This window comes from Manduca sexta, chromosome 13 (genome assembly GCF_014839805.1).
Source record: "Manduca sexta isolate Smith_Timp_Sample1 chromosome 13, JHU_Msex_v1.0, whole genome shotgun sequence".
Lineage (NCBI taxonomy): Eukaryota > Metazoa > Arthropoda > Insecta > Lepidoptera > Sphingidae > Manduca > Manduca sexta.
In genome coordinates this window covers 4,058,341-4,072,586 of record NC_051127.1, presented here as the reverse complement: position 1 = coordinate 4,072,586, position 14,246 = coordinate 4,058,341, and the positions used below count along the sequence as shown (strand labels likewise).

At 35.8% G+C, this 14,246-nt stretch overlaps 1 protein-coding gene across 1 annotated transcript in view; it reads right to left on the bottom strand.

The window, feature by feature from the left end:
- LOC115453457 (neural cell adhesion molecule 2) overlaps nucleotides 1-14,246 on the bottom strand; it is a 132,380-nt gene that overhangs the window by 83,239 nt on the left and 34,895 nt on the right. The window contains 1 exon segment of the mRNA XM_030182153.2: nucleotides 5,796-6,097. Coding sequence (XP_030038013.2) covers nucleotides 5,796-5,880 — 85 coding nt within the window. The 5' untranslated portion in view covers nucleotides 5,881-6,097.

Here is a 14,246-nt window from a genome sequence, read left to right as displayed (position 1 = left end):
AGGCGAAGTCGTGAGCTTAAACTAGTGATGAAACAGCTCAGCGAAGCGGAGACATCTATGTTATCAAGTCACACAAGATACAGCAAGTTCGCGAGCTCTCCATAACTCCGCTTTATGCGCGGGCTTCTTCAAATTATTTTAAGATATAAAGTGCGTTTTAGTATAATTTAACATAATACATATAGGGTTTGTCTGTACGTAAAATACGTTTATTATCTGGTCATTAAATTTATCTAATATAAATCCGCAAGTTTGTGAAATTGTTTGTATGGGAGAAGTATACGCAGAAACTGTTGATAACACTAACATATTTGGTTGACATTTGGCGGTTTGAAAAGTGTAGTTTTGAAGGACATTTTAAAAGGCGTAATACCGCCTAGACGTCTACAGACATAAAAAAACTTAGACTGACTTAATTCAGTTTTCAAATTTGAACATTATATATATTTTTAGTGCCAATTGATTTTATTCTACTTTACAGCGGTGATAGTCTAGTTGAGGTGTAGAACGACCTGCCAAGACTAATATCCGCAGGTTTAAATACGAAGGGCACACAACCCCGACTTATCTAAAAAAATATGTGTGTATTGTTTGTGAATTTTCGCTTGCTTTAACGGTGAAGGAAATTGCATATCTGAGAAGTTCTCTATAGAAATTTTGAGGGTGTGTGAAGACTACGAATCCGCACTAGGCTGGATTAAGGCTTAATTCCTCTCTGTAGTACAGGAGACCCGTGCCTAGCAATGGGACAGTACCTATATGATACAGGGTTGATATTATTTATTATTAATGATTCTATAAAGACATTTAATTTCGATCCAAAACGAACGCTTGGGAACATGACAGACATCAAACCAAAACTACCAGATACAAATAACTGCAAAGGCTCAAAATAGTCATCTCGAATGCAAGCGAATCCGCAAGCGATCGCCAGTTGGCATATAAAATATTCATAGTAGATATTACAGCGGGTGAGTTAGCTTCAATATAGCATCTTAATGCGGGAGATAAACGTCGTAACTCGGGACGTGGGAGTCAGCGAGACGCCGCGCTGTTCCCACCACAATCGCGGCTAGCTTGCCAGTTTGTTCGTCATATTTAAAGCTACCAAATTTGAATTTCAAAAAACCGCGACTTGTAAATCGATGTTTGTGATTGGTTGAGAGATGAATGCGTCAGTCACGTGTCAGTCTATCAACCAATCACAAAACGACACGGAGTTGTGTTGTGTTTTTTGCCATGTTCTAAAATCAAATAAAACTTATTCGTAGTATAAAGTACACGAACGGAGATGAAATGGCAGTTGTATGTATATACATGTACAATTGCCTCACTTTTATGATAGGCTATAATTTGATTGATACGTTTTATTTCGTTTAAATATCAGCCCTTGGAGATAGGAAATAACTCATATTATTATTTTTTATTATTATTAAAATTCAATTGATTTGCAGTAAAAGTTTTACACCCTGATCGTTATTTAATAGTCTCGCTCTTTAACTCATCATACGAAACATTGTAAACTCAACAAAGCAAAGTAATTATATATCTCTCTATCTCCCCTTCGATGGCACTATCGTCAACATATTAAGCATATTGGCAATACTCACTTCTTTTCATCATCTTATTCTGCGATATGTAAATACAAATATAAATTCCCTTATAAAGAACAATAATGAATTCAATCTAATATTCCAACGTGCCATCGGACCAATTAGGTTATTCAGAATATATCTTGGCAAATAATGTATATCCACAAGCGGAGTCATGGGATGCATTAGTATCGCCCCACATAACTTGTTTGTGAGCGATAGTAAAATTATGTTTAATGTATGCAAAATGTTTAACACGTAAAATGATTTTACAGTCGTAGGGTAAAATACAGAAAAATAACTTTTGATGCCTCATCAAATCTACATCGGCGTGACTGTTTTTTTTTTTTGTATAATAGTCCCAATGACTAAATATAAAGAGGACAGGCCACAAAAATTAGCTATATGAATAAGTTATATTTATGTCAGGGAAATCGACGCAGAATTGTCAATATATATGTCTATCTCTTTTACTCAAAGCTTATTTGGAACGCAACAAAAAAGACAAAAATAATTGCTTTCTTCGCATATGGGACTATTTCGTTTACTTCAACACACTGGGACCGCCTTGCGGCAGAAGCGCCATTTGTTGCAGGCGAGTCAGCAAGTACATGTAGTGTCAGACGATGTAAACAAATCTTCATAAATATTGAATTTAAAGTAATATAATCATATTCTCAATTGTTCAGTATGTTTATTAGTGTATTTGTTAGGTTCGAAAATGACTCAGTGTTGTGTGAAAGGATGCAAATCAATTCACGCAAGAAAGACCCCGAAATATCTTTTCATGGGTTAGTAACTGTTTTTACCGAAAATTAGCAAATATCTTTGTATATTTACTTTTTGGATTTGTTTTTATCAATTAAAATGATATGTGGATCTGGTTTGTTAAGCTTTGGACCCTTTTAGGCGTGATTTATACACATTAAAATCATTATGTTTGTTTACACACGAGCTTAGGGATGGGTGGGTGGATTTGTTTAGAAATTATTGATATCGATATTTTAACAGACGCCCGTTTATCAGTTACGGTTTTGTCTTTGAAAGAATGTTAGAGCACACATCAATATTGTATTATCCAGAACGACAAACTAAGTGAAATTAGAATATTTTTTAAGATAACCAAAAAATTTAAAAACCAAGGCAAAATGAATTGAGAATATTGAGCGACGTGATTGGAATCCTACACCAAATACATATTTCTTTACATTTTGAGAAGATATGCATAAACCACACGTTTAATTAACGCGAGTAAAGATAACTGTTTTCCAACAATATTCCCGATAAGTAAAATAGTAATGATTATTATACTTCACCTAATAGTAATATTACTTTAATATATTGCTATGAATAAAATTAGAATTGTTACATAAAAGAATAGATAAACATAAAAGAAACAACATAAAGATGAAATGTAAGATATATTTTTACAATTGGCGGTCTTATGTTTCGAGCAACCTTTGCATGCACGGAAATAGATACATAATCATATTGTTGTTATTGCAAATAATTATTATAATTGATTATCTTAACCACCATCTTTACGCTCATTGATTTTAGTTTGCTGAAACATGGTTATGTTTCTCGATCAAAGAGCATAATAATAAAATAAAATAAAACCAACCAAATAATTGCTGACTACGCTATCTTATTCCATTTATCATGTATTAAGTAAATATGTTAATCTGTAACTTAAATTTTTAGCAAGGAATAGTGCAACATACAAATATAGATCAAACACAACTGGATGTTTGTCACAACAGGTACTGCTTTCTTTAACAATTGTTACTTATAAATCAGTTTCAGTTTGTTTGTTTATATTATGGTTTGTTATATTTATATTATGGTAGAACCTAACCCTTTTCGTATTTGATCTTTTTGGGCTTGTTTGTCTCTCTTTAAATTCTTCGATGTCGATACAAAATTTTCGGTACTAGCATATCACTATTGTAAGGGGCGGAGTCGGCGCCATTTTATGCATTAAATGTGCCGCATGTCACGTGACCATATTACCCATCCTCTATACTCTTTAATCATTGAATAGTCCCCGCAGTCAACAGGGAACGCTTGAGAATGGGATACTGGAATCCCCCGGCTTAGCAACTGCAGGGCCTTGGAGATGTTGGGAAAGGATATTTGGGGACGAAAGTATGGGGGAAGGAGAAGGAATCCTCTTAGGATGAGAGGAGGGCAGAAGGCCAGGAAACATTCGCCCTCGTAGGACTCAATGTGAATTGTCAACCATGAGGTATACACACTTATCTGTGTGCCTAGGGTTGCGACAAATCTGGTATCTGGGCATGCATTTGACGTGAAGACCGAACGCACAAGAATTGCCTTGGGAAGGCAGCGTAATTATTGACTGGCAGAGAATGCCTGTGGCATCAAGTCGGTTGGTACAGTTATAATTAGAGGCTAATAATTAAGTAAAGTTACGGTAGACATTAAAAATTATACATCTACCTTTATCAATACAAATTATAAAAACCAAATTGTAGCTTACACAGAAATTATGTCTCTAATGTAAACATTTGCCCTACGCCTTATCAGCTCAAATGACTCCTTAAGATACTCTCTAAAAGACACTAATAGTTTGATTATTACAAAAAGTTTTGCCGGGCTACAAAACTGTACTAAAACAATTAGCTCTCAAAAATATGACTCAGGTGAATGAGTCACTTTGATCCACTTTAAGTCAGTGTGTATTAAATTAAGTGGTCGACAAATTTATTCCGAGTCGTTCCCATGGTCTTTGACAGTCATTGTAGCGCAATGGTTGATGAGACGGGTGTGAAACTGTTGAAATTATACACATATCTAACGAACGGCTTTATTATACGTACAAGTAACAACAAACCTTTTTTAACTTTAAACAGACATTACCAAAGAGTAAAAACTATATTCACATGACGAAGGCAACAAAAACATTATGCCATAAACATTATGTTTAACATTCTCTCAACAGAAACGACTGCGATTCCCGTACTGAGACAAATGATTGCGTGATAGAACTGGTACATTTAAAAATGAACTATATTGGTCATAAATTCGGTCTCCCATATTATGTGTAAATGCAAGAAATGGACCCTAACTGCCACCGCACGATATAGTAGATGTTAATGATCTCTGGTTGTATTGTAAGGGACCGTTCGACTATTATGTAAAGCAATTTTTGAAGATTTTTTAGACCCCCACCGCCTCCTTGTAACGCGCCGTAACGTTTTGGTGTACGCCCGCCCAACCCTCCAAAAGTTACGTAACTCTAAAGTGACATTTTTTTTCTAATATTCACAATGATGTCGCGCAATAACCGGAAAGTCGCTAAAATACCTTTATTATTGTAAAATAAAAAAACAATGTTACATAACGCGTTGTAAGAACTCCCTGCCGCCCCTGTAACACATCGTAACGTTTTAGGAAACACCCCTTCCCTCCAAGTTACGTTACGTAATACTTGGACGGCCCTAATTTACAACCAGAGACAATGTCAATATGTCAAACAAATCTTTATGAGAATTGTTTTATTAATCTTATTACAGTATGGCGGTGATAGACTAGTTGAGCGTGGAACGGACTGATAAGACGTATGTCCGCAGGTTCAAATCCCAATCGATCATTGTAACTAATATCCAAAAAGCACAATTAAGTAATAAGTAACTTTACAACTAATAATCTTTCTATATCCGTATCGGATTAAACCCGTCGGCTAACTGTGCGGCGTGTGACAAAATTGCTCGAACTGTACATTATGTTCGCGCCATTTGGACGGGAGCCAGCAGAGAAATAAGGTCGGCTTCGACACTACATATTGAACTAGATAACGTATCAATAGCCATCACGATTATTATTTGAAGAGCGTGATAATAGTTGACTGGTAGAAAGTAGATTCGGCATTAAGTCCGCATTTACATTCTTTGTATAAAGTGTAATAAAATAAATAATATTTAGAAAGAGCGTAATGTCATATTTCTAACAGTAAAATACATTAACATTGTCTGTAGATTATAATTTATTTATTTTTTGTTAAAATCCACAGCCCTTAATACTAGAGTGATAGGTCATTTTATAGGTTTTATTCAAAAATAATGTTTTTTTTTTTGTATATTAATTGTGCGTGTACCAGATCTTAAATGTTCCACTCAAAAGTCTACTGATTGTCGCTGATATATGATTTCTTCTTAAACAATAATTTAAAGTACTTACGCGAATCAATGATCTCCACACTAATGTCTATCGCCATTAACACAATCAGGGTCACGATGGCGCAAATGTTGCGCTTCCCCATCATCACAACCGGTTCGATCACTCACTAGTTCACTTGCACTGCGCATTGAGTTTTCGATATCTTCACTACCACTCCGCGGGGTAAATGCATCTCTATCATCCATTTAATTGTATTTCATCAATGTGATTAACTTTCGTAGTATTTGCGGTATCCGAAATATAGTTTTGGATTAGTTCCAATGTTATTTTCTCGTGGTTATATTTGAAAGGAGGCGCACGACCTGGAATGAAAATAATATTATTTTAATAACTCTTGTCGAATGTTTGTGTTCGATAATAGTAATGAACAAATTAAAAAGGCCTTGTTGCCTTCAGAATAACGGTTATATTAATTTGTACCACTTATACATTAAATACGGCGTTATAAAATGAAACCACATAAATATCTTCTTAAAAATAACATTTTACAATTAGTTATTCGAACCGTATATGTAAAATAAACTCTAAGTTTCGAAGACAATAAATATCAATAAGAAGTAATTCGCTTTTACACGTCCTAATGCCACTACTACTACTCTAAGAGAATTCTTCCCAACGGCATAATAACAATTTCAGACAGAAATACACTCAAACGCCCGCCATATTAGCACTAAATTACAAAGAAATAAGAAAAAAATAGAACAATAAAACTAGGTTCTTGGTGAAAATATTCGTTTCATGCATGATTTTTGGCACAATGTTAGCAGAGGTAAAATCGTCTTTACCTATACTGATAGATACTCCGGTATTTAGTTACATTTATAACCGCAATTTCAAAATTACACTATATTATATAAACAAATAAATAAAACCATGTTATAACAAAGCGATATGTTAGTTGAAATCTTAGTCATATCCGACAACAATTATTAGAAGTAATGTTATTTGTATTAAGTAAATGGCGATACGAGGAAGCCGCTTGCTTAAACAACCTTACGACTGCCAATACTAGGTCTTTGAATTAAAGCACCGCGTAGCCCTATAATATAGTATACTGGAGAAAAAATAGCTGCCTGGGTCCTGGTTACTTTGAATTTAGGGTAGTGGTAGGATATTGTTTTTTTTTATATTTGTAATATGTAGGTGGATATTGTAACTTTGATTTTTCGGTCGACTTTAGTACCCACGTGATCATGAAAGCTGCAAAGTTTTAGAAACATCGGGAAAGAATAATAATATAAAGAACCACGATAAAAGCCATAAAAAGAACTTTATATGAAGTGAATAGCTCATTTGGCGTATGTTATAAAAAACCGCGATTGCATTATGATATGAAACATCTGTTTGACAACATTTGGTTCGTAGTAATGTTTATTATCCCTTTATGGCTGATTGAATGGAAATGTTTTCCCATAAAAAATCACGTGTGAAATAGAACACTAAATGATTGTTATAGTTACAACATAGTACTACTGGTGGTAGGTCTCTCATATGTGAGAAACCGCCTGGTTAGGTACCACCGCAGTGTCTATTTCTACCGCTAAGCAGCAGTTTGTAGTCACTGTTGTATTCCGATTTGAAGGACATTGTAGCCAGTGTAACTACAGGACATAATAAGACTTAACCTCTCCTGTCCCAGGATCACAAGCGTAGTGGAATACCAAACAATACTTTTTAATTCAAGGTGTTGGATGGTGTTTCTACTGTTTATGGGTAGTCCATTGAAAAGTTACATTTGGGGTTGCGTTTTTTAGAGGACGCAATTTTATTTTTTTGAAGTGTAGGGGGGGTCAGTGTAAAGCTAAAACCAAGTTTGTGGGGTCGTCACCCTTGTCCCACGGCCGCCATCTTGAAAATAGGGGTTGAAATGGTTTTTACGATGTATCTCTTAAACTATTTATAATAATATAATAATATCAGCCCTGTATTATATACTTGCCCACTGCTGAGCACGGGCCTCCTCTACTACTGAGAGGGATTAGGCCTTAGTCCACCACGCTGGCCTAGTGCGGATTGGTAGACTTCACACACCTTCGAAATTCCTATAGAGAACTTCTCAGATGTGCAGGTTTCCTCACGATGTTTTCCTTCACCGTTAAAGCGAACGATAAATTCACAAAGAATACACACATGATTTTTTTAGAAAAGTCAGAGGTGTGTGCCCTTGGGATTTGAACTTGCGGACATTCGTCTCGGCAGTCCGTTCCACACCCAACTAGGCTATCGCCGCTTCTTTCATTATAACTAGGTATTTGAGAATTGATTTGTAACCTTCTAGTAACAAGCGTAATGGTTCATCAAAAAATGCAATTATATGATAGATATATTACATATACGTATGTAATAACCGTTAGCCAACTAAAAGATACAAAAACAATACTAAATTCAAAGACAGTACGGACTTAACGTTAACTATGGATTTTAATACATCCCACATTGATGGCTCTCGATCGGAATTCAAACTTAAGACATTTTGTCTCGATGCATCATAAAATTTTCACGACCGCATCATAAATTCTGCGAACAATGTCGCGGATGATCGCGAATACTTAGATAGAATTCGTATGTGTTTTTATATCACAATTTTATATGGGTTGTGGAATGTATCTTTAAGAATGACGTGATGAGGAAGTCACTCGCGTGATAACACGACTGCAGTAGCAACAACCCAGGATTTTTAATTTATTTTAAATCTAAAATTGCAAAGTAATACTGGCTACAATATTTTTTAAAGTGTCATACAAGTACATCATGACAATTGAAATAGACGAAGTGATGTTACATATCCAGACTAGTGGTGAAAGGTGAAATTTTCCAAAGCGAACTTGACAAAACACATAGGTATTAATATGAATGCGGTCTGCAAATCGTTCTAATGATAATTAGATTCTAAATAAATTCTACACGAAAGCAAGCCTGCAGAATTGAGTTATATATACTTTTCACCACTGATCGAGACGAACTTCTTAATTAACACAAACTTACGAATTCGACTACCGCGTCCACCATTTCAAGAAACTCAATATTCCCAGGAATTTTACTGCTGTTTGGCAATAAAAATATATAAGAGAACCTACCCAGACGAATTCTCATTCTCAGATATAATTAATTTGCCAGACTCGAGCACTGAACCAAGTACCCCACAACATCCCAATTTCGGCGCCACCATAGCATCCGTTCATCTAATTATAGTGTCTCGCGGATGTGCTTCCTTTACCTTGAAACTGTAATTAACTCATTCAATTAACACGGGATGTGATGTGTGTGTGTGTATTTTTACTCCCCACTAGAGGGGGAAAGTATTAAAGTTGGGGAGTGCTTACAACAAACAGACTTACAAGTAAATTGAAGTTAGTTGTTGAAGATTGGTGTTTTCGGTGTATTGGTTAATGACTACATAGTATAAAACAAAGTCGCTTTCTCTGTCCCTATGTGTGCTTAAATCTTTAAAACTACGCAACGGATTTTGATGCGGTTTTTTTTAATAAATAGAGTGATTCAAGAGGAAGTTTTATATGTATAATAATAACATCCATTAAAAAGTCAGCATTGCACCCGTGCGAAGCCGGGGCGGGTCGCTAGTGACGTATAAAGCGTAATGTTTTCTGTGTAATTATCTTGTTTGGTAAAAAGACTTAATCTATGCAAAGTAATTGTATTGGAAATAGTGATTATAATAATAATTACGTTTTTGTCGTGTAAATAGATCTATGTAATTAATGTCAGCAATTCTATTGTAAGTAGTCATTAAAATTATTTTTGACTGCCTCGGTGGCCTTATATTACGGTACAACTGCCTCATTGAGGACTCTGGTTCATTCCCAGGTCGGGCAAAGCGATATTAGAATTTTGTACTCAATATTAACGTGGAGTCTGGAATTTGTGCCCGATATGACGATAGGCCCAACTTTTATCACATCATGGGACGGAATACACTCAGCGGAAAGTGGGTAAACCAATTGCGCCTCTGCCTACCCCTTCGACGATAAAAGGCGTATGAGTGTTATAATAATTTCACGATAAGTAAGTACAACACTCCTGTACCAGTTATTTTCAAATGTCATCGTAGTGGAATGTGGCCGGTTGAGTGTTGGTCACAGTTTTAATTAATCCACGTGTCATTCAGAAGACGCAATCAAAATATTTCAGCTTTTACTTCGCTCTGTGCATTTGATAACCGAATTAAAAAATACATTCTTATTTCATTTATTTTCTTAGGTAAAAATATTTAATTATTTAAAATGTCCGTAGTTATATAAGTTATTTTAAATGTTAGAAATAATAATTATAATTATTCTCATAAATTGTTTTGACGTATCATAAGTGCAAATTTCGCCTACATGATAAATAAAGTATTTTATTTTTTAAATGATTCATAATACTAATGTGATTTGTTATTGAAAAAATAAGTCAAATTACAATTTTAAAACTTTTAGGGCATTACGTAGGTAATTGAAATTGAGGTGGTTGGGAGTATTTCGATTTCTTTTATAAAAAACTGACCGATAGTCTAACAGAAAAAACATTTTAAGTAGAACTAGATATTTTAATGCTATTTCGTCTGCCAGGAACCCGACAGCCTGTCCATCCTTCAACGTAATAAATTGTGTTTCAAATATCATGTTGGCAGTTATCTAATTCTAAATATATATTACAATTCGGACAGTTTGTTTAAACAACGTATGAATCCTACTTATTAATATGAAACTATGGAGGCGTTTACATCTTAGGATGTTTGTAATATGATTAGAAGTAAGGTCAGGGGCCCTATTCCGTCTGCAGGGGCATATCCGTCTTTTTGCAATTACGGGTTTCTAATCGAAGGACAGCTTTCATATCCGTATAGGTAAACTAGCTTTTGCTCGCAGTTTCGCCGGCGTGCAGAAGTTTTCCGGGGTAAGGTCCCGCTATATATTTTGCCCGGGATAGAAAGTTACCTATAACCTTCCCATGGTCTTAAACTATCTCCAAACCAAATTTCATAGCAAAAAATGTTCAGTGGATTTCGAGAATATTAATTACATACAGACAGACATGTAAGGGGATTTTATACTTTGTATAGATAGGGGACTCCGCGATATACGGCTACCGAAGCTGTTTCGAATAGAACGCCCTTAGGAAGAGACGGATTTGGCCCTATAGACGAAATAGGGCCCCTTGACCTTAAACGCAAAAACCAGTAAATCGATTTGGATGAAGTAACACAGACAGACCTTGATTAATCCTAGACTAGTCCTCAAAGACTTGTTATACTCCAATAATCGATTTGGATGAAATAAGGTACACAGACAGGTCTAGATGTCTTGTCCTAGTCCTCAAGGACTTGCTCTACTCCAATAAGAATTTTATTTCGGGAAATGAGTTAGACGCGGGCGGATCTACGAACAAAATTGAACTGCATAATTTTATTACAGAGACAATTTCGGACGCGAAAATACTTTGTTTCAAATGCATCGCAGCAACAATATTTTAAATTTTTAATACAGAACATAGTATATTTTATCGTAGGTCTAAAACTATCTGTGGTGTAAGAATTTTTGTGGCATTTAGATGTTTTATTAATCTCCTAATCAGTATCAAGATTTAATTTATATAAAAAATAGGCGCAATTAGCCTATTTTTTGCACATATATTACTCTGTTTAGTATTTTACCTTGGCCTATATTTACTCATATCTTGACCAATTTATAATATTGAATTAACACTATTTTTTATATTTTATCGCGGTTTTTTATATTATAGTTTTCTTCCAACGTTTACAAGACTTAGCAGCCTTCGTGATCAAAGGGACGCCTGAACATGAAGGCGGCAAAGTCTTCGAAACGTCGGGAAATAAATAGTTTTATTTCAATGTCTACAATTCGCGCAAACTTAAAAAATCATTGATCAATTTTTAATAGTTACAAGACAACTCAAGAACATCATTAAGTCCCATCAAGCCAGTCCACCCAAATAAAAGATGCATTAATCTTCGCCAGATTTGCACAAGCTAAGCCACTTAACTTGAGGAACTGAAGTGCATGCACACCGATGAGTCAACCCGCCGGCATGCATCCATAAACCCTGTTAATTATTAAAAACTACATATGTGTATGACGTATCACTTACAAAATGGTTGTTTGAAGTTTGCAAGCATCATGTTTCCAAAATGAGGAATAGCACAATCATAGCATTGCAGTCGCCTCTCTAATTTATTAGATGCTAAAACAATAGGTTACCTAATTTCCTGTTTTTCTACCAAACACCGAAAAAGGGAAGTTTTAACAAAACTTTTTTTTTCTAAATGATATGACCCTCCGTAGATAATAGCACCGTCTAATCTGCATTTGCCAAGTACTAAGTAATAATACTGCGAGCGAAAAGATGAAGGGCTTTTAAAAAAAGTCAATTTTATTTTCCATCGGAAACTTAGCTGTGTGACGATCGATTAGTATGGGACGGATGGAGACAAGGACTCGGCCAATGTCCGGGCCTACATTAAGAGCGATTATGCTGACTCGACAGAGGGTCGTGTCGGTGTCAGGAAGAATGAATCCTAGAGGTGTAACAGTCAGTCAGTCACCCTGAGACGTTAGATGTTAAGTCATAAGTTTCAGGAATGATACTGGCTAAAATGTCACACAGTCATGCTTTTCATCCCCAAAGCGGTACACAGAAGCGTCGTACGTCCCATGATGTGATAGGTATTCTATCGCTATGTTGTAGATTCTAGACTACGAGCCAATTAATAGAAAAACCCAATAAAACTATAATAATATAATACTAAAAGTCGCAGGATGCAAGACGCGTCCAATACGTCGATCTGGAAATCATTGGGAAAGGCCCATGATCAGCAGCGGAAGTCCTGCTGCTGATAATAATGATATCACTACCAAACCGGGGATCGAACCTGAGACTTCAACACAACGGTCTTTTGATATAAGTATAGTATAAGCACAAAAAGGCGGTCTTAGGGGCTAAAATTTCCTTCAACAATAATGCAAGTACAATGCTTGAATTAAAAAAATCCTCTCCATAAATCTTAACATAAACGTAGTTTGTGCACTTTGATCTACTCTTCAACCCCCGTCGACTGTTGTAATTACTGTCCTTTCAACACGGCCATTCCACAAACAATTGCACACTGCCGTACCTCTGAATAAATAGCTAAAGCTGAATGCTAATTTGAATGTTTAATTTTATATTGTAAATGCGAGTTGTAGAGTTTACTGAATCTATTTTGCGTTATTATAACTCTTAGTGACGTTTGTTTCAATAGCATTACCATGGCTATCATTGGATAGGTTAAGAATATAAATCATTTAAAATTAATGACCTATATTAACCTCTATCCTTATTGGTTCAATTTTGCGACCGATCCAAAATTGGTGATTGGAAGTTATTAATTTGGACCATAAATGGCTGCTACAGATGTATATGCCTGACATTATTCTATTCATAATTACTAGTACTTATTTATTTTTTTTATATCGGATCCCACAGTCAACACCGGGAGAAACCTACGAATGGGATGCTGGAATCCCCAGACTAAGCGACATCAGGGCCCTGGAAGAAAGTTAGGAGAGGATTTCTGGGGAAAGGAAGTCTGAGGGAAGAAAAAGGAACCTTCTTAGGATGTACGGAGGGGAGAAGACCAGGAAATGTTCGCTAGCTCTGTGTGTGTCACTTAACTGTGTGCCTAAGGCCACGGCAAATGTCCCTCCATGCATGGGCGTACATTCGGAATGTGAGCATGTGAAGACCGAGCGCACAAGATATTACTAGTAGTTATAGTGCATAATTATTAACATAATTGTGGATGCACTGTTTACATCTTTAGGGATGCCTGAGCTTGTGATATGCTAAAGAGGCATTGCACACATCCAGCAGTCAACTGCAAATTTTGTCGTTTCTCCTAACATCGCTCCTTAATCCGGAGCACGAAATCTTAAGCCAGCGTTAACGTTTGTCCTAAATATTACGTTTCCGGGGATACAGATATACCCCCATATTCATAGACATTATCTAGCTAAGGGCGGAGCATTGCTGTGATAATAAGTCTGTTTCTCAACTTTGTTTATATGACAGCTTTCTGTTTATTCAGCTTTGTATATCTGAAAGCCAACTAGAATCTAGTTGTATCTCAACATTAGCCAATCACAACGGCCCCATGCCTACGCACTGCGAAGGCTGCCATGCCATCAGGATTGAGAAACAGACTTGTTATCACAGCAATGCCCCGTCCTTAGATAAATAACGTCTATGAATAAAGGAGATAGACTTTTAATTAAAGATGGCATTGCTACTCCAAATTTAGTCTCCAAGTGCAAGATTTTTTGTCATTACGCCCAAATCGCCCCTTAATCCAGAGTACGAAATCTGAAACCATCGTTTACAGTTGTCCTTAAAAGTGGTAAAGCTTTCGCAAATATTTTTTCGCCTCAAGTAACAGCCATTTAAAGATTATCCTAA